At 39.6% G+C, this 24107-nt stretch overlaps 1 protein-coding gene across 1 annotated transcript; it reads left to right on the plus strand.

Moving 5' to 3' along the window:
* Nucleotides 1-1025: 1025 nt before the first annotated feature.
* Nucleotides 1026-23938, plus strand: slc12a4 (solute carrier family 12 member 4). Its single transcript, XM_053323970.1, has 24 exons — nt 1026-1403; nt 13464-13561; nt 13648-13779; nt 14140-14286; nt 14798-14852; nt 15133-15263; nt 15389-15630; nt 16036-16250; nt 16450-16614; nt 17020-17118; nt 17242-17299; nt 17410-17584; nt 17900-18018; nt 18166-18264; nt 18624-18743; nt 18937-19041; nt 20107-20275; nt 20905-21100; nt 21437-21606; nt 21918-22049; nt 22340-22447; nt 22702-22889; nt 23050-23183; nt 23292-23938. Exons 1-24 carry the CDS (start codon nt 1268-1270, stop codon nt 23381-23383), a joined length of 3285 nt encoding a protein of 1094 aa, XP_053179945.1. The 5' UTR covers nt 1026-1267; the 3' UTR covers nt 23384-23938.
* Nucleotides 23939-24107: the final 169 nt, after the last annotated feature.

A 24107-nucleotide genomic window follows, 5' to 3' on the forward strand; every position in this document is an offset into this window, starting at 1 on the left:
AAGCTGAGAGAACCCAACCTAATAGAAGGGGTTGACCTTGTTGCTGTTCGTGTTTAATGAATTAACTTTATCACTGTTTTTTTTTTGTTAACAAATTTATTCATTTTTCATGTCAACATATAGCAAAAAAATGAAAATCAGTACAATAAAACTGTTCATGTCCACAGTGATTGGTTTTGGTTCGGGTTGGGTTAGGGTTAAGGTATGCATATTTCCTTTTTTTCAATAAAGTATAACTGTCTCTCCAGCATCTACTAAAGCCTATCAACCAAGTGAGTTGTAACTATTTTAGCACTTTGGTGGATTATTTTTTAGTGTCTTTTTATTTCAAAGTTAGGCCTAAAAAACCAAGATCCACAAACAGGTTGCAAAGCTTCTGCTATCCGAACAGAGCAGTATAAAGGTCTAAAAGTGCCTTAAAAGGGATCTGTCTAATAACAGCCTTACTAGGGAGTCTTTGATGTGCTGCTTTTATGGTCTGAGAATAGCTACTATTCTTGGAAAAAGGAGGGTAAAGTCAACTTGCTTTAAATGATGTCATAGCAATTAACTGCCCAACCTTTCCTCTGCAACAACTGCAGACGTCTTAAATTATAAAACATAATAAATTACATGAATTTGAAGAAAATAAGCTACATTTCATATGTTTCATGACCCTGGGTTCAAATGGTGACATGGCATCCAACTGTTTAGTGTTTTAGCATTTTCTGCTTCCTCTCATTTTGACATAGTGTCTGTCTGTTTTCCCCTCCCTACCTTTTCCACTCTCTGCTTCCCGTTAACCAACAAAGTTTGATTATTTTCCAAACTGCCACGTTGCAGCGTGTGTGTTTTAGGAAAGGCCCCCACACACAGAGGACTGACTGTCTGAACCTTGAACAGACAAGGTTTACTCTGTTAGCAGTCATTATGACACAAACAGCAGAAAGGGGTCACCCTACACTCCCTGAACCTCTCACTAAGTATGACTTGGGGATGACTATACTAAGTCTTCAACCAGGGCTGAGCCCCACAGGTCACTCCTTCTCCTTGGGGGGTGTAAGTGTCTTCCCAAGTGCTTCCCTGGGACCGCCATACCCTTTCAGTTCACACAAAAAGCCCAGGAGGGGCTGGTCTGTGGGCGGGGAATATGATAATACCCTCCAGAGGAAGTGAGCGCAGTGTAGTGGAATGTAGTTGCCATTAGTGGAAGTTGAGCTGAAGCTGGCTAACAGTTAGCCTGCTATGTTGAGTGTGAGCTGGAGACACACAGGAGAGTGATGAAAACATGCCTCACTTCACAGTGGTGCCGGTAAAGGATCGAGCTGAGTCCAGCTATGACAGTCTAGAGGGGATTAACTGGGTGGATTACAGGGACACTGGACAGGACTACCCTGATCATCAAGACACTGTCAGCTCTGATGGTAAGTCTAATAACTTTTACTCAGCTCTTTATCACTCAGCTTTGACATGTGGTGACTTATTTGGAAGTTGAAAATGTTTAAATGTGTCCTAAAAGTGATACTTTATGAATGGACTCCAGCACAGTATGGGGAAGTTTTGCTTTGTCCTGAGAGCCTTCTGAACAGCTGGTTGTATGGTTACCATGGCAATTCTCCAGGGTCAGAAAGTAGTTTCGTAGCATACTGGTCTGTTTTTGACAGCTCACTTAGAGTCGGAGAAATACTTATTTTTGTTAGTTGGAAGGTGCTTTTTCCTGGATATGGAAAACCTTTTCAGATAAACTGGGGGACAGAGGAGTAACAAAGGGAAACAATGACAGGGTTGAGAACTATGGGGAAAGACACAAGGAGGTGGGGTTTTGTGAGGGGGGGCAATACCACCACAACAAGAAAAGGCCTCAAGTGCTTCCACACAAAAGATGGAGTTCTCTTTGTGCCAGGGGAGGATTTCCTTACACAGAGATTGGCTGCTCAACAACACAGGAGCAGATTTCTCCCTCCTCGCTTCTCTGCCTGAGCTTGTCTTTCACTGTCACTCACTTGTTTCTCCACTGTATCAACATAGAAAAAGGGGGGCCAGTACCGACAGAAGAGAAAGGGAGGATAGCGGGAAGAGAAGTGGAGGCGTGAGGAGTTTGTAGCCGTTGGGTAGGATTATGTTAGAGCTGCACTGATTTGTGTGGGCTGAGAGAAAAAACAAACCAGGGGAACTGATTTTTTTCTTTTTAATAAAAAACTCACATGGGCGTGGCCATCAAAATGAAGCGCCCACACTTAACCAAGCGCCCAGAAGGCCAGGCTGGACACAAATCCACACACTGGTGGCCATTCATTTATATTACCAGCTGTCTAGCAGTGAATATCGTGCTGACTGTGATCTTGTTACTACTGAATAACATCAGAAAGGATCAGAATTAAAGGCTGAAGACTCATCTAACTAGCTGTTACTTTGTTAATGAGCTTCCAGTGTTTGTATAAGGAAGTGATAAATGTATACTTCTGTGAGTTCATATAGCATATATAATTTGCAACAAGTTGCACTACACAAGTGAGATGACCCGTGATTCAGTGTGCCACAGGGTTCAAGTAAACTGACTGATGTGAAGCATAACAAGAAATTTCAGCACATGTTGACCTAGCTGTCGGGGTGTATAGTTCTGGAATGCATGGAAGTCAACCTTTAAAGACACACAGTGTTCTCATACAGCAGAAATGCATGTTAATACACTTAAGATACTGGACACAGCAGTACTTCATAAGTGTTAGAGGGTAATGGTTATGATGTGGCCTAAGCAGAACTTTGGTTCATGCTCTCTAAAAAGGTTTTGATGACACAGCTGTCCTGAAATAACCCTGAAAGTTTTCTGAGGGAGTTTTCGCACATGCCTGCTGCTGTCCTTGTCTTCCTGCTGTCATAAGTCTCACTCACCCACCCAAGCAGAGCTTCCTGAAACATGGGAACAACAATGACCGTTGAATTTAGTGGACAGCTGCAAAGATGACTACACGCTGGGCAGGGAGAGAAGAGGAGAAGAAGGAAGGAAGATTGTAATGAATGACGAGGTGGAGCAAAGGGCATGCTGTATATTACCATTCATCTTCAAACACAAATGGTAACACATGGTAAAACGGACCCACTCCTGGACCCTCTGCAGTTTGCCTACAGAGCCAACTGGTCTGTGAAAAGTGGAGCAAACATGGTCTTCCACTTTATCCCCCAGCAGTGGAATCTGCAGGAACCTATGTTAGGGTCCTATTTGTGGATTTTAGCCACCACCTTTAACACCCGTCAGCACGCCCCTGCTGCAGGACAAGCTCTCTGAGCCTGACTCCACCTGCGGCTCGATCACAAACTTCCTGTCTGACAGCATCAATTCCTCAAAGCTATATCCTTTCCCCTCTACTATTCTCCTTGTACACAAACAGCTGCACCTCCAGTCATCAGTCAGTCAAGCTCCTGAAGTTTTCAAACAACACTACTCTCATTGGGCCCATCTCTGATGGGGATGACTCTGCCTACGGGTCTGAGATTGACCATCTGGTATCCTGCTGTGGCCAAAACAACTTGGATTTCAATGCTGTAAATAAGAATTCTATTACCATATAAAGCATTGACTGTAATACTCCACAGTTAATGCCCTGAACCCCTACTGACCATGACTTTTATCCTGACCCCAACTGACACCACAGGTAAACTAACACGTGTCCACATCTTATGCACTACACTAACACATATCTTACAAATATTCTGTATTGCACATATCCTTATACTTCATACTGTGAACTTTTGCAGAACTTTTTATCTGACAATATCTAGCACATTTGTTCACAAAACTTCACATCACGATTATTAAAAATAAAAGCAGACATATGCTACTGCATCTTGCAGTGCTGGTATGTTTTGGTCCTTGCACTTTTCATCGTTATGCATCATTGTACCAAAGCAAATTCCTTGTACATGAGAACCTACTTACCTAATAAATCTGTCTCTGATTCTGATAATGAACTAAACAGTATAAGCTACTCAAGTCAATGTAATTGACTGCATTTAGATAGCATCTCTAATCTCTAATTATGGAAAAGAGATAGATTTTGCCATGCTTATGTTTAAACATAGATTTGATGGGTGAAAGTACAGAAAGAAATTTGGAACATGTGGCATATGAGATGTTGCTCCAATCCAGTATGTGAAAAAAGTTGGATAGGAAAGTAGTGGTAAAACAAACTAAAAGTGATTGCGTCTACTGGATGATTTCATCATGGGAGTGGTGGGTTTGGGTTTGGAACATGCTGTGTGTCTCAGCCACAGTGTGACGTTTACAGCAGGGAGGAAGTGACACAGTGTAGAATCTGTTTCAGCCTATGAACTCAGCTCTGTCTGGCACAGGAGAGGACTAGCCTTAACACTGTGGTCATTGTCACAGTGCTGCACTATATTATACTTCCCTGAAAAAGCATTCACATTTCAGGGAGGAAAGTTTATTGCTATTTCTTGCTATTTTCTTACTGCTACTTGACGAGCAAAAAGAAAAGACTATCAGCAATATGTATAAATATGTTTAACACAACCTGTCCTCAGTGGACATATTCTATTACTCTGCCATTAGCTCATTTTATTGCCTGTATGTTGTTCATAAAAGTGAGAAGTGTAGGTTTATTTGCAACATTCTAACATATCCTAAAGTACAATCAATCAAACTTTGTCAATAATAGAATGATGAAGTCCTGTACTTATTTATATGCTTGTCCCTGGTGTTCTCACAGTTCATAGCCATTAAGCAAAGTGGAGACAATAGTAGAAATATTATAAAATAGTACTAAAACATAGTACCAAAAGTTTTGAAAAAAAAAACACCGTCCATGAAACAGAAGGTATTCATATTATTATTATTGTGAATGGTGAAAACTGATAACTGACTTTTCAGTTATGCCACAAAACCCAATAATGTAACAAATCAATTGAGTGGAAAAAGTGCATTATTAATAAGCAGAAAATTATTAAATTAATGTTTTATAATGACATTTAACATATGAGAAGACAAGAACAAACATTAGCATCATCAGGCCAACTGGCTAGTGTAAGTCAACAGTCCTCAAGTTCTATTTTGGTCTCCATCAACTCTTAAGAAAATATCTATGTTACTGTGTTCTCATACTTTGTCCATCATGTCGGTTATTGTTGGTTTAACAGTTTTATTTGGGTTTTTTTAATTTTAATTTTATGAAAATAGTTGCCTGCTGTGTCTGGAAATTAATTTGATGAGAGTGTTAGATAAATCAAAATGTTGTGGGCTATGAAATCAAAACAATAAGTTGAAAGATGCTAAAATGCTCTGTAGGAATGATTTTTTTTGTGAATATAAGTATTGATTTGTTCAGCTATATTTCTTCTTCTATTTTTTTTGTCTGCATTGGCTCCTGAGAACCTTTTTTAATGAGTGGAGGATTTGCAGAATTCCTCTGTGTGTCCCTTCAGTAATTCTGGAGAATAGAAGAACCATTCCTGTCATGCTGTCTGGCATGCTACTCAGATATCCATGCAGAGATAAACACGCTGTGGTACAGCAGAAATGTGGAGCTGATGACAGAGATCTTACAAATACAGCTAGCTGCACACGCATACACACACACTCATACACATGGCAAAAATGATCATGCTCTCCTAATTAAGATTTGTGTGTGAAAGAAGATGTAACAAGACAGTTAATTTCTGATACATCCTCTTAAGAGAACTATTCCAATGATGCAATTGTCAAGCCATTTGTGTATTCATCCAACTATCTGCCACCTTTGTTCTATCTGCTTATGTTAGTCAGCTTTTAAGTGGCAACAGAGCAAACAGAACACGTCTACATTATGTTTTTCCAATGGGTGCTGCCAGCTTTTCCTGAGGATTCCTGTATTCTGGGGGATGTAGTCCCTTCAGTGTTTCCTGGGTCTGACTGCCTCACTTCAGACACTAAGAAAAGAGATCTGTGAAAAACAAGTCCAGTAATACATAAAAAACATAGATAGTTTAGTGTCCATGCATAAATGATTTTTGCTGTGGTTTTCTTGGGTCTACAGTGAATGTGAAACATGTGAAACTTGTTAGAAAAGCACTTTGACTGTGATTCAGAAAATATGAGTAGGGAATTCTGGCTTGAAGAAAGAAGCTCCTTCATTCAGCTACTATATTTGAGCAAAACTGTTGAGAGTAGAACTGATCTGGGAATCATAACTGAAGGAAAACCTTTACAAACAAGTTGATCTACTTTGTACCATGGTTCATGGTTCTGTGTATATGCACAAAGGGGTGTCAGTGACTTGTTTAGTCATTATATACACCTAGTGGAATCCCAATTTAATTTATTTGTGACTTCTGAAAGTCTGTTGTACGATGCACCTCTTCCCACCACCTTTACCCCCAGAGGTAATCAGGCTGTGCTGTAGTCCTTTTCTCATCATTAGAACACATCAAAGTTAATATGGTTTGCTGTAAGACTCAGCAGGTTACCATTCCTCTGTTCTGTTCAGATGCTGCTCTGCATAAAGTGCTGCCATTACAACTTAACATTGTTCTCTTGCTAGAGCAAAATTACATTGTTTCTTGCGACATGTTTCTAGCCACAGGCAAAGGAGGATAGAAGAGTACAATGAAACCAAACAACTTAATATAAAGCTAGAATTGAGTTTGATAAGGAAGGCATTTTTCTTCTAAAATTTGCCAATATGATTTGTTGTTTTTTCATGATGAAACAGTTACTCTATAAAATACTGAAATTCACTGTGTAGGCCTGTTTTTCATAGAAATTTAAGCAAGTGTTGCTATCTTATTGCACACAGGCTCTGCCCTCTACTGGACTCTATGGGTAATACTCTCCTCCAATCACATGCATACATTTACCTACTGAAATATACATGCACATACCCAGCCAATCAGGATGCGCTTACCCATTTTGTGTGTTCCATACAGTATAAAGAGCAGCTCCTCCTTGCAGCTCACATCCTTCTTATTTAAGAGAAATCAGCTCACTGATCTTACTTCTGCACAGATGGAGTTGCCACTCCAAACTCATTCCTCCCATCTCTTCTGCTTCAATTGCCTTAGATGGGACCTTGCAGAGAGCAGCGTGATGCAGCCACCACCTGTGCACCACCTGTGCACTGTCGGCCAAGATGAGTTCACTGTTTTGTCTGGCCCTCCACATCTGCTGCCACTGCCATCACAAGTCATCTTGACTGAGAACAACGGATAATAACTGGGTCTGAACTTTGGAAATCCACTACCAGCTTCAGTTCGCCATGATTTCCCTGTAGGTTATGGTGGTGGAGTGTATAAGGCTCTCTGCCCTCCCATCATGCCTAAGCCAGTCAACTGGCTTCATGAAGGCTTCTGCGGCCTGGCTCATCCGGCTTAACCTGCCTTAGTTTAGCCTCTTCTCATAGACATTTGTCAGAGTGTCTAACTGTCCTGAAAGTGAAAGCACCTGTGACAGGACTGATTTCCTTACTGAGAGTGGAGGGCTACACAGAGTTGGGCTGTCCTGGTATGCCCCCCCCTGGAAAAGGACCTCGCAGTCCTTCTGATTCCTTACTTGGTTGTCTAGGCGTTGAGCAGTAAGCCACAGCCTCTGCTGGTGCAGGGTAGGGACATGAAATATACAGCTGCATGGGCAGCTGCATATTTTGTAAAAATATTACAGCTGCCCATACAGCTGGCCATGGCAGTTAACAATCTGGGAGTGTTGGGCATCACTGCGACTAACACACCACTGAGCTGTCATCTGCTGCGCAGCTAGCAGCATTGCTTCCTCCTTCGGGAGTAATGCCCAAGGTGCGCACATAGACCGAGGAAAGTAGACATCAACTCTGTTCCAGTCCCCTCCCTTTTGGGCCAATCTTCAACTTATGGAAAGTTTGGCAGCAGAAATGGCCACATCAGAATATCACAGCTTCCTGGCTGCTGACCTCAGCTGGTCACCAGTCTTCTGACATGTTTTTACAAGGAATGGTGTCACAGATGTGTGTCATCAAAGTGAATAGACAAAATGCTGAGACTGGGTTATTCACTCCAGTTCTGCCATGTTCCTCTCTCCGAATGACCATGAATTTCCTGGTAGGAGGATTCAGACCCATTTAGGATCTGCCCATTCTGTACCATTGTATTGCCCAAAAATGCTAAATTTCAGGAGATTGCTGGAACTGGTTCAACCAAGCGACTGGTTCACCACCTTTAACCTGAAGATGCGTTTTACATTGAGGTGGTACTGAAACACATGAAGCTCCTGCCTACGAGAACTGCCATTTGGCACATTCAGCAAGTGCTGCAACCACTGTGCAACCAATGGGAATGAGGGTCCTCTTTTATTTAGATGACCTAATTGTCATGGCCAGATCCAGAGAATGGGCAATTATGCACACAGCCATGTTGGTGCTGCACATAACTCATTTAGGTTTCATCATCAACTGGAAGAAAATTGCTCTTCAGCTACACCAGTACGCATAGCAGTCCTCTGCCTACTGTATCCACAGACTACCCACAGAGGGTAGAGCCTGTGTTAGATAGAAAGAAGGTTACAATATCATAACCCTAGTTCCATGAGCACAGGCAGTGTTTTCTATTTAAGGACCTGCAACCTATGCCACCTACTGAGGTGGTTTTGGGATGGGAGTTGCAGCGAGACACTGCCTTTTATACTGTGTAATTGGTTGGTGCGTCCAGATTGGCTGCTATGTACATGCCAATTGGGTGTGTGGGATTGATTAGGCAAGTATTACCCATATAGTCTAGCAGACATTGGAGCCTGTGTGAAATAGAACAACACTTGCCTAAATTTCTATGAAAAACAGGCCAGTAGTTCAATACTGTTTATGTGACGGATTGAATAATGTGCAGTATTAGCATTCCAAAGTTATAGTTGATTTTGTGTTTATAATGTTATTGTGTCAGCTGTAGCACTGTGATAATAATTATTTCTGTGTTTCCTTATGTTTTAAGTTTATAATGTCACCCAAAACTAGCAAGAGTAGCGGTAGTTACTGCAGGGCTCCAGCAGAGGGTTTGAGTGCCTCATATAAACCGTTCATGTTAATGGTTGTGTTCATTAAATGTGTATTTGTGCTAAGAAAAGTGCTGGTGTCACGATATGTCTTTGTATTGTTTAGTTATGAAGTTAGTAACACGACTGCAAGTAAACAAATGATGCTAACTGTGTTATGTTAACCAGTGTCGTCTGTGTAATAGTGTGGCAAGGAAACTATATGGCGGTACAGTAGTTAATAGACTATGCTGTATGTTTACCAAAATGTCTATGTATGTATGTATTAATAACACATCACAGTGTAGTTTGTGCTGTAGTTGATGTCAATGTTTGTATATTAAAACCTCAATCAATACAGATGTGACCAGAGGGAAATTGTGTCCATCTGTTTCTCATAGAAATACTCCCTTTTCAGGGCATTTACATATAGAGTAAATGAGAGATTGACATATTCCAGATATGCAGTACTGATGTGAGGTGATGTTACTTTACAGAATGAGTAAAGTGAGCAATCAGAGTTGCTTACTGAATTTTACATTGAACTGTGAGACATTCAGTTCACTGACTGCAATCATTTCAGCATTGACACACCATACTGTAAAAATGTGCGTCTCCCTGGAAAGTTTATTCCTGAACGAGGAACCGGTTTGACACCCATCTTTAGCCAAAATTAACATCATATTCATAAAGACATCTGCTTTGATTCAAATATTGTATTTATTACCATGTACCAATTACTTTGTTCTGGTGCCAGTAGTGTACTGCAATTGTGGTGTACCCAATTTCTGTACTATAATATGGAATATATTATGACAAATACAAAAAAAGTCTTAATTGTGTCATCCTGCCTCCACATTGGTGCACCATAACTAATGTACAATTAACTTTCAGTCTTGAGATTCTCTCCCCATATTTTGTGTTATTGACCTTGTTGGAAAACCTGATAGAGAGTGTCTAAGAAGAAGGGAAGAATTATTTCTGCCCAGAAATATATAATGAGCTAAACACAATGGACTATAGAAATAAATACACATTTACCTTCTTACCATTTGAGCTACTGCCCAGCAACTGTTATACCATGTTTGCAAAAACCAGTCATATCAAGCTATGCTTTGAAGGCAAGCAGTGTGTAATGCAGATGGAGCGAATTAAATGAAGAAATAAGTAAGCAGCAAAGGATATGCACATAAACTCTCTTTTACTGTCTCTCATTTATATACACACAAACACACACCATTTCTCACACACATACCACCCCCAAACGCCTGTAATCAGTACAACATCCTTGCCAACTAACTGCACAAAGTAGAGTGAGCTAAGCTGTATGACTTCTCTGCCTCTAAGTGTTAAGTCTTAAATGTTCATTAAAGAGGAAGTTTAGCAAAGAGGCTTTTTCAAACCCTAAGGAGCTAATGGACAGCAATATCGTTTTCCATGTCTAATCGGCTTTAAAAAGCGCAGACACATTACTGTAAAGTTTCTTTCTCTCCTGAACATTAGTGGTTTTGAAAATGTCCATTTGAAAGATAACTGGAAAAAACTCTTAATCCAAGTAGACTGTGCAGTCTAGATAAAGAAAACTAATGACCTGTTTGGTGTTTGGTGAAAAGTCCTGGAAATATTTTGTAAAAGCTGCTTTTTGGAATTTGTTCCTTGGACCTATAACAAATAAATCATATTGAGTTTTTCTTTGCAGATTATCTCTGAGAAGGTAGATCTTGTTTAGGAGTCATGTACTTTGAACTTTGAAAAGAATTGACAACCTAGCATCTTCTCAGATGAATTGATCTATAGCTGTAAATAATGCACACAGCAAATTATATCTTGACACACCTGACACCCAGGCAGTATGTCAAAACATTTACTTTGGACTTTTGTTGCATGTTGTGTTTGGTTGGGGCTTAGAATTAAAGGTGGTGGCCAAACCTACAGTTTATTTTTGTCTTGGAAGCCTATACATAACAGTTGCTGTCACATAAATAGCTCAAATGCTCCAATTTTGTTAACAGTGTGCAGCAGAAAAGGTTAATGAACACACAGAATGTTGATTATTTTTCTATATTTTTATTATTTATTACATGGATTTAGTGTAGACCATACCACCACTGTTGTTTAATGTGAAACCTGTCAGCCACTGCTGACAATTAAACAATGAGTTAGAGTAATTTAAATGCTCACCTGATGAAAGTAAAAGTCATGTACGGCCCTGTTTAAGTTCTCTCCCTGCTGTAAATCTGTCTGTCCTATGGCACAGACAATCTTTGATCTTCTGGCTGTAGCTTTGAGCTATTAAGGTGGGGGCACAGTGACATGCCAGTACACGTTGCCGTAAAGCCTGTGCACCACTCTGTGCACACAGTGGGACTCTTGTGTGCCTTCATAACAGGCCAGTTAATCTTTAATCTTTTTAATTAGATTCTTAATGTGAGGTTATTAACAAGAGACCCCCACTGTCTCTTCAGCCTATTGTTAGAGTGAGTTATATGTAGTTAGCTCAACAAATAGAATGATTTGAAAGCTACACTATTTATATTTTTTATTTATTAAGTAACAGTTCTTGTTAGGACAAATGTCTACATCTCTCACTCCATGACAACAAATTCCATCTGCATTGCACCCAATAAAGACCAGTTATGCCTTCACTTACAGTATGTTAATCAGTGCCCCTTTCTCATCTTCAGTAGTCTCCCATCATTGTTGCTTCAAACATACATGTTCTCCTATGCCACTGACTGAAATATGACACTAGAGGACAGTGTTGGCATTGTTTTTACTCTTATCACTTCCCAAGTATCACTACAATTCAGCTGTGTCAGTGTTTGGGTTTGGAAAGACAGACCAATATACATCTGGTCTTCATGCTCCCACTGATCACCTTGTTTTCATGTAAGTCAAGAGAAATATAAGTCTTAGGAAATCTTTCTCATTGATAACTTAAACAGATCATTTTTCAGTCAGAGATTGTTGTATCAGCTAGATATTTTAAACTGTAGCTCTTTGAGATACCGTCAAGGATATTATATCCCCATGAACAGACATTTTTCTTGCATGTGTGTATGTGTGCGTGTGTGTGTGCGTGAATGAGTGAATTAGCACTATACCCTGCACTCGCCCCCCTCTCCATGCACCATGTGTTAAATCAGGCCCCTGAATGAGTGTTCACCCTGGGTGACCGGGTGTCCTGGATAGTAATCGACAATTCCCCAAGCTTGAGCACAGAGTTCTCTGTTGCAGACTGCACACAGCGCATAACTATGCTTACCAACAGTGATACTAGCAGCAGTGGGACACAGAACACAGGTGAGTGAGGACCAGCATTGAAGCTCAGCCAGATCACTTGCAGCAAACTCTGGTATTCTCAGTACAGATGAGAATATTTTTCTATTTCATGCCAACTTGGTAAATTGGCAGACTTTTTGTTGCAGGAATAATTTGGGGTTTAAGATGCTGCTGTTGAGGTTTACATGCTCTAATAACCCAAGGTTAGGTAATTTAAGTAAATTAGGTCATTTCTAGGTAATGTAGCGTGTACATATCTTTGAGTGTGCCGTGTGTGTGATAAAGTTTGCTGTGCCACTTTGTGTGCAATAATTGGCCCAGACACTGTGCTCATTTTTGCGTGATTCCTTTTTTTCTTCAAAAGCAGAAGTTAATGAGAGTAAAATCTAATTAAATGCTTGTTTATCAACCAGACTTTGCTTTGTTGGCTTAGAGTGGTCAGTGCTGCTTTTGACCTTGTAGATATTTTACTGCAGCTCCACTGCATCAGTTATGTGTCAAGAGTTTAACGTCACATGAAAGATTATCAAGGTATTTGAATTATAATGAGTAGTGACAGTTTGCTGAAAATGAAATGGACTTTCATGCATAAGAACTAGAATAGATTTTTTTCTTCTTCCTTTTCTTCTTTCTTGTGTCAATTATTGTATAGGCACTGATGCTGGCCTGCTGTTTTTTGTTTTTTATAATATTTTATAAATATTTGTTTGAGGAAAGAAAGTGTTTAAATGTTTTCATGTAATTACAAATCTGGATATGCCTAGATTATCTCCGATAAATTATTTTCACTTTATTCACAGTAAGTAGCATTGTTTGAAACCAAATATATGTTTCATTGATCATCCATGACTCACTATATCAATATAGACACTTTGATAACCTAAATGTCATATGTATTTAAACAAGTACCACATGTGTGAGAAGCAAAATGAAACTGTTTTTGAATATGTTATATAAATTGTATTATATTCATTTTTAAATTCTACAAATAATTACCTGGATTTCAGAGAGATCTAGATGAACATTGCTTTCATCCTCTAAATCAGGGATTTTAAGGCAGGGTGATGCAGATCATATTTTATATTTATCAAATTTTTTATTGCAGGTTTTGCGGATTTATCTACAGAAGAAAATATATTTATTCGCCCCAATAGCTCAACTTATTGCATGTACACAAAGTAAATTTGTTTTTATTGTCATTCTTTTTTCCTTCTTATAGGACATGGGAATCATAAGGAAGACAGCCCATTTCTCAACAGTGCTGATGCTGCGAGCAAGAAAAATGACTTCTACGACAGGAATCTGGCCTTGTTTGAGGTCTGTTGTTATTACTTTTTAATATTTCTGTCAGATGATAGACTGTCAGTATGATTAACTTAACTTCAGTTTCTCTGTTTTTCCAGGAAGAGCTGGACATTCGGCCGAAGGTTTCCTCTCTTCTCAGCCGCCTGGTCAACTACACCAACATCACCCAGGGAGCTAAGGAGCATGAGGAGGAGGAGAGTGCTGAGGCCTCCCGTAGGAAGACCCCCAAGGTCAAGAGTCAGGGCAGAGCAGAGCACTATGTCTTGCTGTTTTTACCATGTGTACACTGAGTCATCTGAGGTTTAGTAACACTATCCTCAACCTCTGGCTCTTTCACTGCCTCCCTATCCAAGTTCTAGTTTTGTATTAAGACTTGTTGATTGATTGCTTATGCCTTTGCACGCTCTGCAGTCAGGCAGTGACTCTGTAGGACCTGGATACATGCAAAAGCAGATGACATGATTGAATGACCTTTTAAAAAGTACATCAATCAATACTAATGATCAATATGCTTGTTTCCTGAAATGTCAGGCTCAATACTCTCCCCTCTCTCTTCTCCCCCTCCTTTTCTCCCTCTCTCTGTCTATCAGTCTCCCAACATGGGCACGTTGATGGGTGTCTACCTGCCGTGTCTCCAGAACATCTTCGGTGTCATTCTTTTTCTGCGACTGACATGGATTGTTGGGATGGCTGGCATCATACAGTCCCTACTGATTGTCCTCATGTGCTGCTCATGTGTTAGTATGCACGCACACGCACACACACACACACACACACACACACACACACACACACACACACACACACTCACTTTACACAGACACACACACACACATACAGCACACATACAGTATACAGCATTATGCAGGGTTGATTTCACCACCAATGTGGGACATAAGCCAGCTTTTTTTTTTTGCTAACCAGTCAATAGAATCCACATGGTTGCATAAGCAGTAGCAATGATTTAGAGCAAAGACTGTCACTTTGACTTTTTCCGCACAGTGTGTTTATTAATTAATTAATTATCCAAACCTTTTTACACAAACATTGTAGTCATATTAATTTCCAGGCTAAATGCTAAATGTGTTGGATGTTTTCCAAGAGATTATGCTCTGTTTAATGGAAGATGTGCTACATGACTTTGAGCTGTCAGTGTGATCAGTGGTTATTAACGTACAGATTAGAAGTGTCGATAATGTGTATGTGAGTGCTTCTCCATTTTTATTAATTTTTTCCTTTTCTTTGCAGACAATGCTCACAGCCATATCAATGAGTGCCATTGCTACTAATGGTGTTGTTCCAGGTAATTTATGGAGGAAGTCCCTTATCATACATTTATCCTGCATGTATCCTCTGCCAGCACTACAAATATTATAGCAGTCTATTGAACTTTATTACACCATAAAACTACTTTTCAAATACATACTTGTCAGTCCTTGATACAGTATCTTGTGGCTGTTCTGAATAAGTGTAAAAGTGAATATTTCCATTATTCTTCCACTTGGTGGCAGCAGAATTTAACTGTTGTGTCTACTGCATGCAGAAAAAACAGGAGCTTGTAACAGCTTGTTTTACTGTTTTAGCTGGAGGGGCATACTTCATGATCTCACGCTCTCTGGGCCCAGAGTTTGGAGGAGCTGTGGGATTGTGCTTCTACCTGGGCACCACGTTTGCTTCAGCAATGTACATTCTGGGGGCCATCGAAATCTTCTTGGTTAGTTTGTGAAAATATAATTCTGTGGTCACATTCCAGCTCACATTTTTATGCTCCAATATGATTCCACTGTATCAGCCATTATCTGCATTTTGACTGTCCTGTTGTCATTTATTTCTCTTCAGAAATATCTGGTCCCTCAGGCGGCCATCTTTCATGCCACAGACCCCCATGGGACCGACAGTGCCATGTTGAACAATATGCGAGTCTACGGTTCGTTATGCCTCAGCCTGATGGCTGTGGTGGTTTTTGTAGGAGTCAAATATGTCAACAAGCTGGCCTCTCTTTTCCTCGCCTGCGTCATTATCTCAATTGTCTCCATCTATGCTGGGGCACTTAAATCCATGACTCATCCGCCAGAATTCCCGTAAGTCTGTAGAGGAAATTGCTAGAAAAACATGTCTTAAACAGGAGGTAATTGGAATCATGGGGACCTTAATATGGAAATAGTGTTTTTTTTATGGTGATGAGAGTGCTAACATTTGCAGTGTTTCTTGCACATGGAAACTACATACTTTTGTGTTATCATTGTGATTCTCTCTCCCATCTGTGACAAATAAGTCAACTACAATGTGGATTTTTCTATCAAAGAATTATATCTTTCATTTTTATTTTCTTATATGTTGATAAAGCTGAACATTACTTTTAGTTATGATCATAAAGAAGCGATATATGATGAGGACAATGATGATGATGGTAGTGGTGGTTAGTGGTGGAAAAAATTGTAATAACATAGTAATAATTTCAACATTTATCCATATTATTCCTATAGGATCTGCATGCTCGGCAACAGGACTTTGGTCCGAGATCGCTTTGATGTGTGTGCAAAGACTGTAATGAAAGGCAATATCACAGTGCCCAGTCAGCTGTGGGACATGTTCTGCCCACCGGGGAACATTAGTGGCACTCAGTGTGATGACTACTTCACTCAGAACAATGTGACAGAGATACAGGGCATCCCTGGATTGGGCAGTGGGATTATCAGAGGTAAATTAAATAATAAGTGGTAAGAGGCATGATATTTTGACCAAGACTCAAATGATTCCATGTATGTTGAACAATTCAAATCATTAAAAATTAAAAACCAAAAAAATCATTAGGCAGCAAACATTTTTTCATTAGAAAAGTAAATCATTATGTTTTGGACATCTTGTTGCTGATAACTTGTGTCTGTTCTCTGTATTAGAAAACATGTGGAGTGACTACATGCAGAAAGGGGAGATCCTAGAGAAGGCTGGCCTAGAGTCAGTGGATGCCCATGGTACCTTGGAGAGCTTTGGCATGTATGTGTCGGCAGACATTGCTACATCATTCACACTTCTGGTGGGGATCTTCTTCCCATCTGCTACAGGTAAGACAGTATCATAAACCAGTCAACTTAAGTGTCAATCTTTTAGTCAAGTAACTTAATTCTTAAAAAGATAATAATCTGCAAAATATAATTAAGAATGTGACAAGAGCTTGAGTGTAAAAACCTAGTGGTTGATCTGTTAGACCTTTAAACTGACCAGTGACATTGTGACTCTTTAGACAGACCAATGGAATTGTTTATGCAGCATGATCACATTAAATAAAAGTAATCATTTTTGCATAGGCCAGTGAAGGTGATGGTAGTGTAAGTTAAACTGTTGCACAGATGCCCAAAACAGCACTACAGAGAAGCTTCAAACCACTTTTAGATCCAGCCAATAGGGGGCACAGTTGAACCATTTTTACAAGACTGTTGTTTTTATTGACTGTCCTCTTGTTTTTGTAGGTATCATGGCAGGCTCCAACAGATCTGGTGATCTCCGGGACGCTCAGAAATCAATCCCTGTGGGAACTATATTAGCTATTACCACTACTTCACTTGTTTGTATCCTTATTTTGGTAACAGTGCAGAGTAAGATTTGCAATCTTACCACTTCAAACAGGATACAAAAATAGATTTGATACACATATTTCTGTCACATGAGGGTCCTTGACCTCTTGCATCCAGATTTAAGTTCTGTGTTCCTGTTTGGAGCATGTATTGAAGGAGCAGTCCTGAGGGACAAGTAAGTTAATTTGTGTGCTACAGCAAGTCACAACCATTCCCCTTTTTTACAAACACTTTGTAAATGGTAAAAATTACTGCGAGTCATTCTCAGTCAACATGTATTTGCAGGTTTGGGGATGCAGTAAGAAATAATTTGGTAGTGGGGACTCTCTCCTGGCCATCTCCGTGGGTGATTGTTATTGGCTCCTTCTTCTCCACAGTGGGGGCAGGCCTGCAGTCCCTCACTGGAGCTCCACGTCTTCTACAAGCTATTGCTAAGGACAACATTATTCCTTTCCTCAGGGTAGGTTACTACACATTGTGGATCATACCTTGTTTAATGACTTCACATTCTCAGAAAAAAATGCCATTGTACAGTAATACATTGCTGTAAGACAGAAATGACTACAGAATTGAGGAACATACAGTTAGAAAAAACTCTTTTGTTCGTGTCTAATGTGGTCATTTGTACGTTCTGCGTAACTCCTGCATCACATGCAAAATACTGTGCTGGAAATGTTGCTATTAATGTTTGGATTTCGGTCTTATTTGAATATTATACAGTACCAAACAAGAAGTGATTTGAATGGCTGCATGTGTTTTGAATTTTTTATTTCAGGTGTTTGGACATGGAAAGAGCAACGGAGAGCCTACATGGGCACTGCTGCTGACTGGTCTCATAGCTGAACTGGGTATCCTTATTGCCTCCCTGGATATGGTGGCTCCTATCCTTTCCATGTAAGCCCACATACAAAAATATGTATTGCACCTACAAACACACCTTTATCAACACTTTCATATTAATTTCTCCCCAAATATGTTATCTACATACATTTGTTTGTTAAAGGCCAGCTACACCATGTTCTCATTGTCTTTATTCAACAGGTTCTTCTTGATGTGCTATCTCTTTGTAAACTTAGCCTGTGCTGTACAAACTCTGTTACGCACACCCAATTGGAGGCCAAGATTCAAATATTACCACTGGTGAGTACAGTTTTAATGATGTATTGCTTTACTTATTTTACTTATTTGTATGTCTTTAGTCCTTAATTATTTGTAGTACATGGTGCAAGAAAAGGCTTAACTATTTCACTTCAGCCAGGTAAGTTTTGTTCAGGAACAAAGTTGTCCCAGCCAGATTTTCCTTTCTTTGTCAGGCATTTAAATGACAAACTTTTTCAATTGCAAGTCCAACTCAGTAAGATTCATGCTACAGTTGCCTTCATGAAATGTTATATACAGTACCAGCTGGAGAGGCCCATGCATTATGCATATTTCTAAATAATGTTACTGCTCATGGTATGCAAAAACAAATCTCTGAGCCTTGTGTTTTACACCCTCAGGGCTCTATCCTTCCTGGGTATGAGCATGTGTCTGGCTCTAATGTTCATCTCCTCTTGGTACTATGCTATCGTGGCCATGGGCATTGCTGGGATGATCTACAAGTACATTGAGTACCAGGGGTATGTATGGAGTCAAAGTTACATTTAAGCTGCTTTGTCTTCCTGTCCTATTAATATTTATATTTTTTGGGGTGATGATGGTTGTGTCTCTGCATTTCAGTATCTGTGCTTAATGCTGGAGGACAGCTGATCTGTTACATTTTCTGTCTTCCCTTATCTGTGTCTTGTCTCTTATACAAACAACCAAAAACAGAGCAGAAAAGGAGTGGGGAGATGGCATAAGGGGACTGTCCCTCAGTGCTGCACGCTATGCACTGCTAAGACTAGAGGCTGGACCACCGCATACCAAGAACTGGAGGTACAGTTGAAACAACAGGAGATGGTCTGAATGTTTCCTCACAAACATTGCACACACCATACTCACATTTCTGAGAGGCCACATTCTGTGTAATACATGTATTTTTCACGTAAATAATGCTGAATAAAACATCCCACATTGTCTCACCACAAATAAATGTTTCACACGGCATGTTGGAATGTAATGAGAAGCAGTAAGTTTTGTCAAACTCTCACGAGTGGGATTTGTAAAATAGTGTGTGAACCAGATGGACAAATGTAACAAATGAGCGGGTCCCCTTCTGTCCATTAAAATGGCCCTCCAGAATGATGATAATGCTGTACATCATAAGCAATATGTGAAAGATTTACTACCAGCTGTTGTACATATTGAAACATAACGAGTAAGTGTCATCTGGAAAGAATGAATGTAGAACAGTGTCGGGAAGTTGTGACCTGAGGAAGTAGTTACATGCTTTCTGGGCTGTTGAGTGTGTCAGTTATATTTTGCTGATACTGCACTTTTCTTTGCCACTCACTAAAATGCATTAAGAGAGTGGCACAATAGCCAGTCTTGATAGTTTTCACTGCAGATTGAAGAATGAAAAGTGGCCAAACATCAATAAAATGACCCCCCCCCCCCCCCCCCCAGAATCTCATGTCTGTGCTTTGAGCACACACACACATGCACACATTATCTCAACAACACATATGAAAAAATAAAACAGATATTTAAAATGCTAAATAGTATGCTGTAAAGTGTAAAATGTAAAATTTAAAGTGCATATTAGCAGTATGTATCGTAGCAACTGCAAGGACAGACGAATGGTATGAGGCTAGAGGTGAACTGCTTGTAGGTCTGGAGTATGATATATTTGGGGTCCCTCTCGAAAGATTTTACTTTCCTTCTGAAGAGTGCATTTCTTGTATATGGTAGCCAGATACCAGGTGTATATATGCAACAGCAACCAATGAAAATAATAATATTTTTTCTCAAAACTTGGGTGACATTGTTTCAACAAGGGATGCAAGGACAACACCTTTGATGTTGACCTTTGTCTCATATTATCTGTCTGTAACTCTACAGACCTCAGCTGTTGGTGCTGTTGAAGCTGGATGAGGACCTTCATGTTAAATATCCCCGTCTGCTGACGTTTGCCTCCCAGTTGAAGGCAGGAAAGGGTCTGACCATTGTGGGCTCTGTTATCCAGGGCAACTTTCTGGACAGTTATGGGGAAATGCAGGCAGCTGAGCAGGTAAATACTGGATATGGATGTATGCTGTCTGTTGTGCTGTGTTGCTGAGTGTGTTGCAACTAAGTGTTATAAATGAACACCTTTTTTTCATTTGAAAAGCTCAATGAAGCGTTAACATACATCACTGTGAATTTCTGTTTTTCTTCACCAGCAATTGGTTTTAAGTGTTTATCTTGTAATCAAAGGGCGTGGCTCGAAACAGCTTGTTTGCAGCATGTTGCCAATGAGCCATTTCAGATAAAATAAGGGACAGATATGGGGACATTTTTCATACTGTGATGTGTTTAGTAAATAATTGTAAATAAGTGAAACAAAGTTTGTTGTTTATGTGACACTAACTGGAAAAATAAATTACTCATACTTGATTGCCAATATACATGCACTGTGTATCAGGAGTTTTCAACAGAGCAGTGTTTTCTAGAATGGGACAGAAGGTAAAGCGTGTACTAATTTATTTTCAGCTGTGGAACAGTTGTTTTTTGCATCACAAGTCTTAATGATGAAAATTCAAGGCCTACTTAATTTTAACAGATGTAGGAACAGTTTTTAAGCATTATACATCATGGTTTATAATTGTTTCAGTATAGTTACTACTTTAAAGTTCATTCTACCCATCTTTTTCCTGTCAGGCCATTAAGAATATGATGGAGATCGAGCGAGTCAAGGGTTTCTGTCAGGTCGTAGTGGCATCTAAAGTGCGGGAGGGCATTGTCCATTTGATCCAGTCGTGTGGTCTCGGCGGCATGAAACACAATACTGTGGTGATGGGCTGGCCATATGGCTGGAGGCAGAGTGAGGACCCTCGTGCCTGGAAGACCTTTATCAGTAAGAGTCTAAATGAAATCAGCTTTGATTGTATACTATTTACAGAAATGTATGTAGGTGTCATGCCTAAATGTTCATGTGCTCAACAAACTCACTATTATGAACTTGTAGTTGCAATAACCATGGGCTGTAATGTGACAGTAGTAGTAAATAGTTTTTGGTGTGTTAAAATATAGTCTGTGATAGTTTTCCTCTGGCTTGTACAGAAATAACTGCAGTGTGATTCTCATGATGTCAATGTATAACCTCTTGTACTGTGCAGTTAACTTCTTTAAACTACAGTATTAATGCTGAAAAGGTGAATATCTCACTCTTCATGCTTTCACCTCTACTCAGACACAGTCCGCTGCACCACAGCGGCCCACCTGGCACTGATGGTGCCCAAAAATGTGTCCTTCTACCCAAGCAACCACGAACGCTTCACAGATGGCAACATTGATGTGTGGTGGATCGTCCATGATGGGGGGATGCTGATGCTGCTGCCTTTCCTGCTCAAACAGCATAAAGTGAGATGTCACTGAATTCACTGTATATGAGTTTTATTCCAATAAGCAAATAGAAGATGCAATGTGTTGAATGTTTCAATGCTGATAACATTTTTCTATGAATTCTAATATTTTATTTAAAAAAAACCCCAAAAAACAACAACATAAAAAACAGACCAAGTTCATAAATGCGTGTTACGTTATAATGATGTGGAACTTAATTTTCATTTGATTTCAATTCAATAAAAACAAAATAAATGCATGCTATGTAAAAGTATGCTTCCTGTGGGTAACTGCTTTGTGGCAATAACATAGTTTTATTTGCATTTTAGGTTTGGAGAAAATGCAGAATGCGCATTTTCACTGTAGCCCAGATGGATGACAACAGCATCCAGATGAAGAAGGATCTGGCTACGTTCCTCTACCAGCTTAGAATCGAGGCTGAGGTGGAGGTGGTAGAGATGGTAACAGTTCCTCTTACACAACTACTAATTAAAAGTCAAGGGCCAACTCATTTCATTTGCTCACTACATGATTGAAAAAAATGTACCACAACAACAAAATAGAGGGTTGTAAAAAAGTAACCCATTGCCTGCCTCTACCTAACTGATAGCATGAGCAGAAATCCATCCACACAGACAGAGAAACAAACACTTCATTTACATGAATTCATTTACTTTTATTAATTTACTTTTTCATTCTGTTGTGCTTGCAATAACCACCATAAAATTATATTTGTCAAATGTGATTTCAGCATGACAGCGACATCTCAGCATACACCTATGAGCGGACGTTAATGATGGAGCAAAGGTCACAGATGTTGAGGCAAATGAGGCTGTCAAGTGCAGAGAGGCAAAGAGAGGTATGTTTGATTTCTTTGTGTATTATATTTGTTCCTGAAAATTAGCTTAAACATAATGCAAGAGTAACAGTTAAGATTACTGTATTTTCATGTTCATATTTAGTTCATATTACATACTACTGGTTGTCTGTAGTGGTGCAATGTGGGAATTTAACATGATCAATATTCATTTTGATATTTTGGTATGAGTAACAGTATAAGTAAAATCTTGTGTAATGACAAGCAAACCTCATATATACCCATGGCCCCTGCAGGCCCAGCTGGTTAAGGACAGACACTCCTTGGTACGTATGGGAAGTCTATACTCAGATGAGGAGGAGGAAGTGGTAGAGGCTCCCCCAGAGAAGGTTCAGATGACGTGGACAAGAGAGAAATGTGAGGCAGAGAGGAGGAACAGAAACAATGCACCAGAAAACTTCAGAGAACTCATGAGCCTCAAACCGTGAGTCACATTAGTGTTTACTGCCTCTCATTCAATGCTGAACCTTTCTTCTCATTATTATCTTCTGTTTTTATATGTTTCTCAGTTTGAAACACTGTGAGCTTTCTTAGAAATTGTTCAAAAATATTTGTGATCCTTCACCCCTCTTATTGTACTCCAGGGATCAGTCCAATGTACGGCGAATGCACACAGCTGTGAAACTGAACGAGGTAATAGTAAATAGGTCCCACGATGCTCGATTAGTGCTGCTCAACATGCCAGGACCACCTCGAAACACAGATGGAGATGAGAACTGTATCCTTTGCCAATATGATCAATCAAAAGATCATTTTGCATAAATCACATAAAAACACATAAAAAGTGAGTTGGCCATTGGTTCGTTTTTCTCAGCCTTCACCTCAGATATGGAGTTTCTGGAGGTGTTGACGGAAGGCTTGGAAAGAGTGCTGCTAGTCAGAGGCGGAGGTCGGGAGGTCATCACTATCTACTCATGACCTATTAGAAGCTGCTATACCAGGGTCGGTCTTTTCCTCAACAGAGTAACATTCCACCTGCGGACAAGATTGAGGCAACACAGGCTCTGCTGCCAGAAAGTTCTTGGCAGATGCATGATATTGACTCTGTTTGAGTAAAAAAAGTGGTTTATTTTCTTCTTGTAGAATATTGGGACACATTAGTGTACATATCCATCTATGTTCTACCATTCTTTACAAAGCTGTTATCAAGGCTGTTACTTTTCTCTCTCAGAAATCAATGCTTCTCTGTTTAACTGTCATGGACTTTAAGTTAATGTTTTTTTATTCATTGGTAACAAATACCTTGTCACAGGTGAACCTATATTTGAAAATTTGGCAGACAGAAGGACACTACTAGACCCCGAGTAGTATACATGCTGTCAGAACAGTTTTCACAACCTTTAATCTAAAACAGTTCTTCGATTATGGCACTCTATTTATTTATTTATTCTTTCAGCGTTTCCCCACTGAGGTAAAAGAATATGTTACTGCATATATGATGTCAGAGATCATAAAGCATTTAAAAAAAAAAAAAAGAAAGTTAATTTATGATTATTTTTTGACAGATTTTTGTGTTGTTAAAGAGTGAAAAAAAAGTTTAAAAAAAAGTTTTAACGGTTACATTTGTTCTCTTACACAAACCTGAAAAGCTTATTTTTACATGAAAAATGGAGGCTGAAGATTTCAGCTATATGACACTTCA

This window comes from Scomber japonicus, chromosome 1 (genome assembly GCF_027409825.1).
Source record: "Scomber japonicus isolate fScoJap1 chromosome 1, fScoJap1.pri, whole genome shotgun sequence".
NCBI classification, from domain to species: Eukaryota; Metazoa; Chordata; class Actinopteri; order Scombriformes; family Scombridae; genus Scomber; species Scomber japonicus.

Coding starts and splice junctions, on each gene's coding strand:
- slc12a4 (XM_053323970.1), top strand. CDS start 1,268: ATGCCTCACTTCACAGTGGTGCCGGTAAAGGATCGAGCTGAGTCCAGC. Junction 17,300..17,409: donor GGAGCAGTCCTGAGGGACAA/GTAAGTTAATTT, acceptor ATGTATTTGCAG/GTTTGGGGATGCAGTAAGAA. Junction 17,585..17,899: donor ACATTATTCCTTTCCTCAGG/GTAGGTTACTAC, acceptor TTTTTATTTCAG/GTGTTTGGACATGGAAAGAG.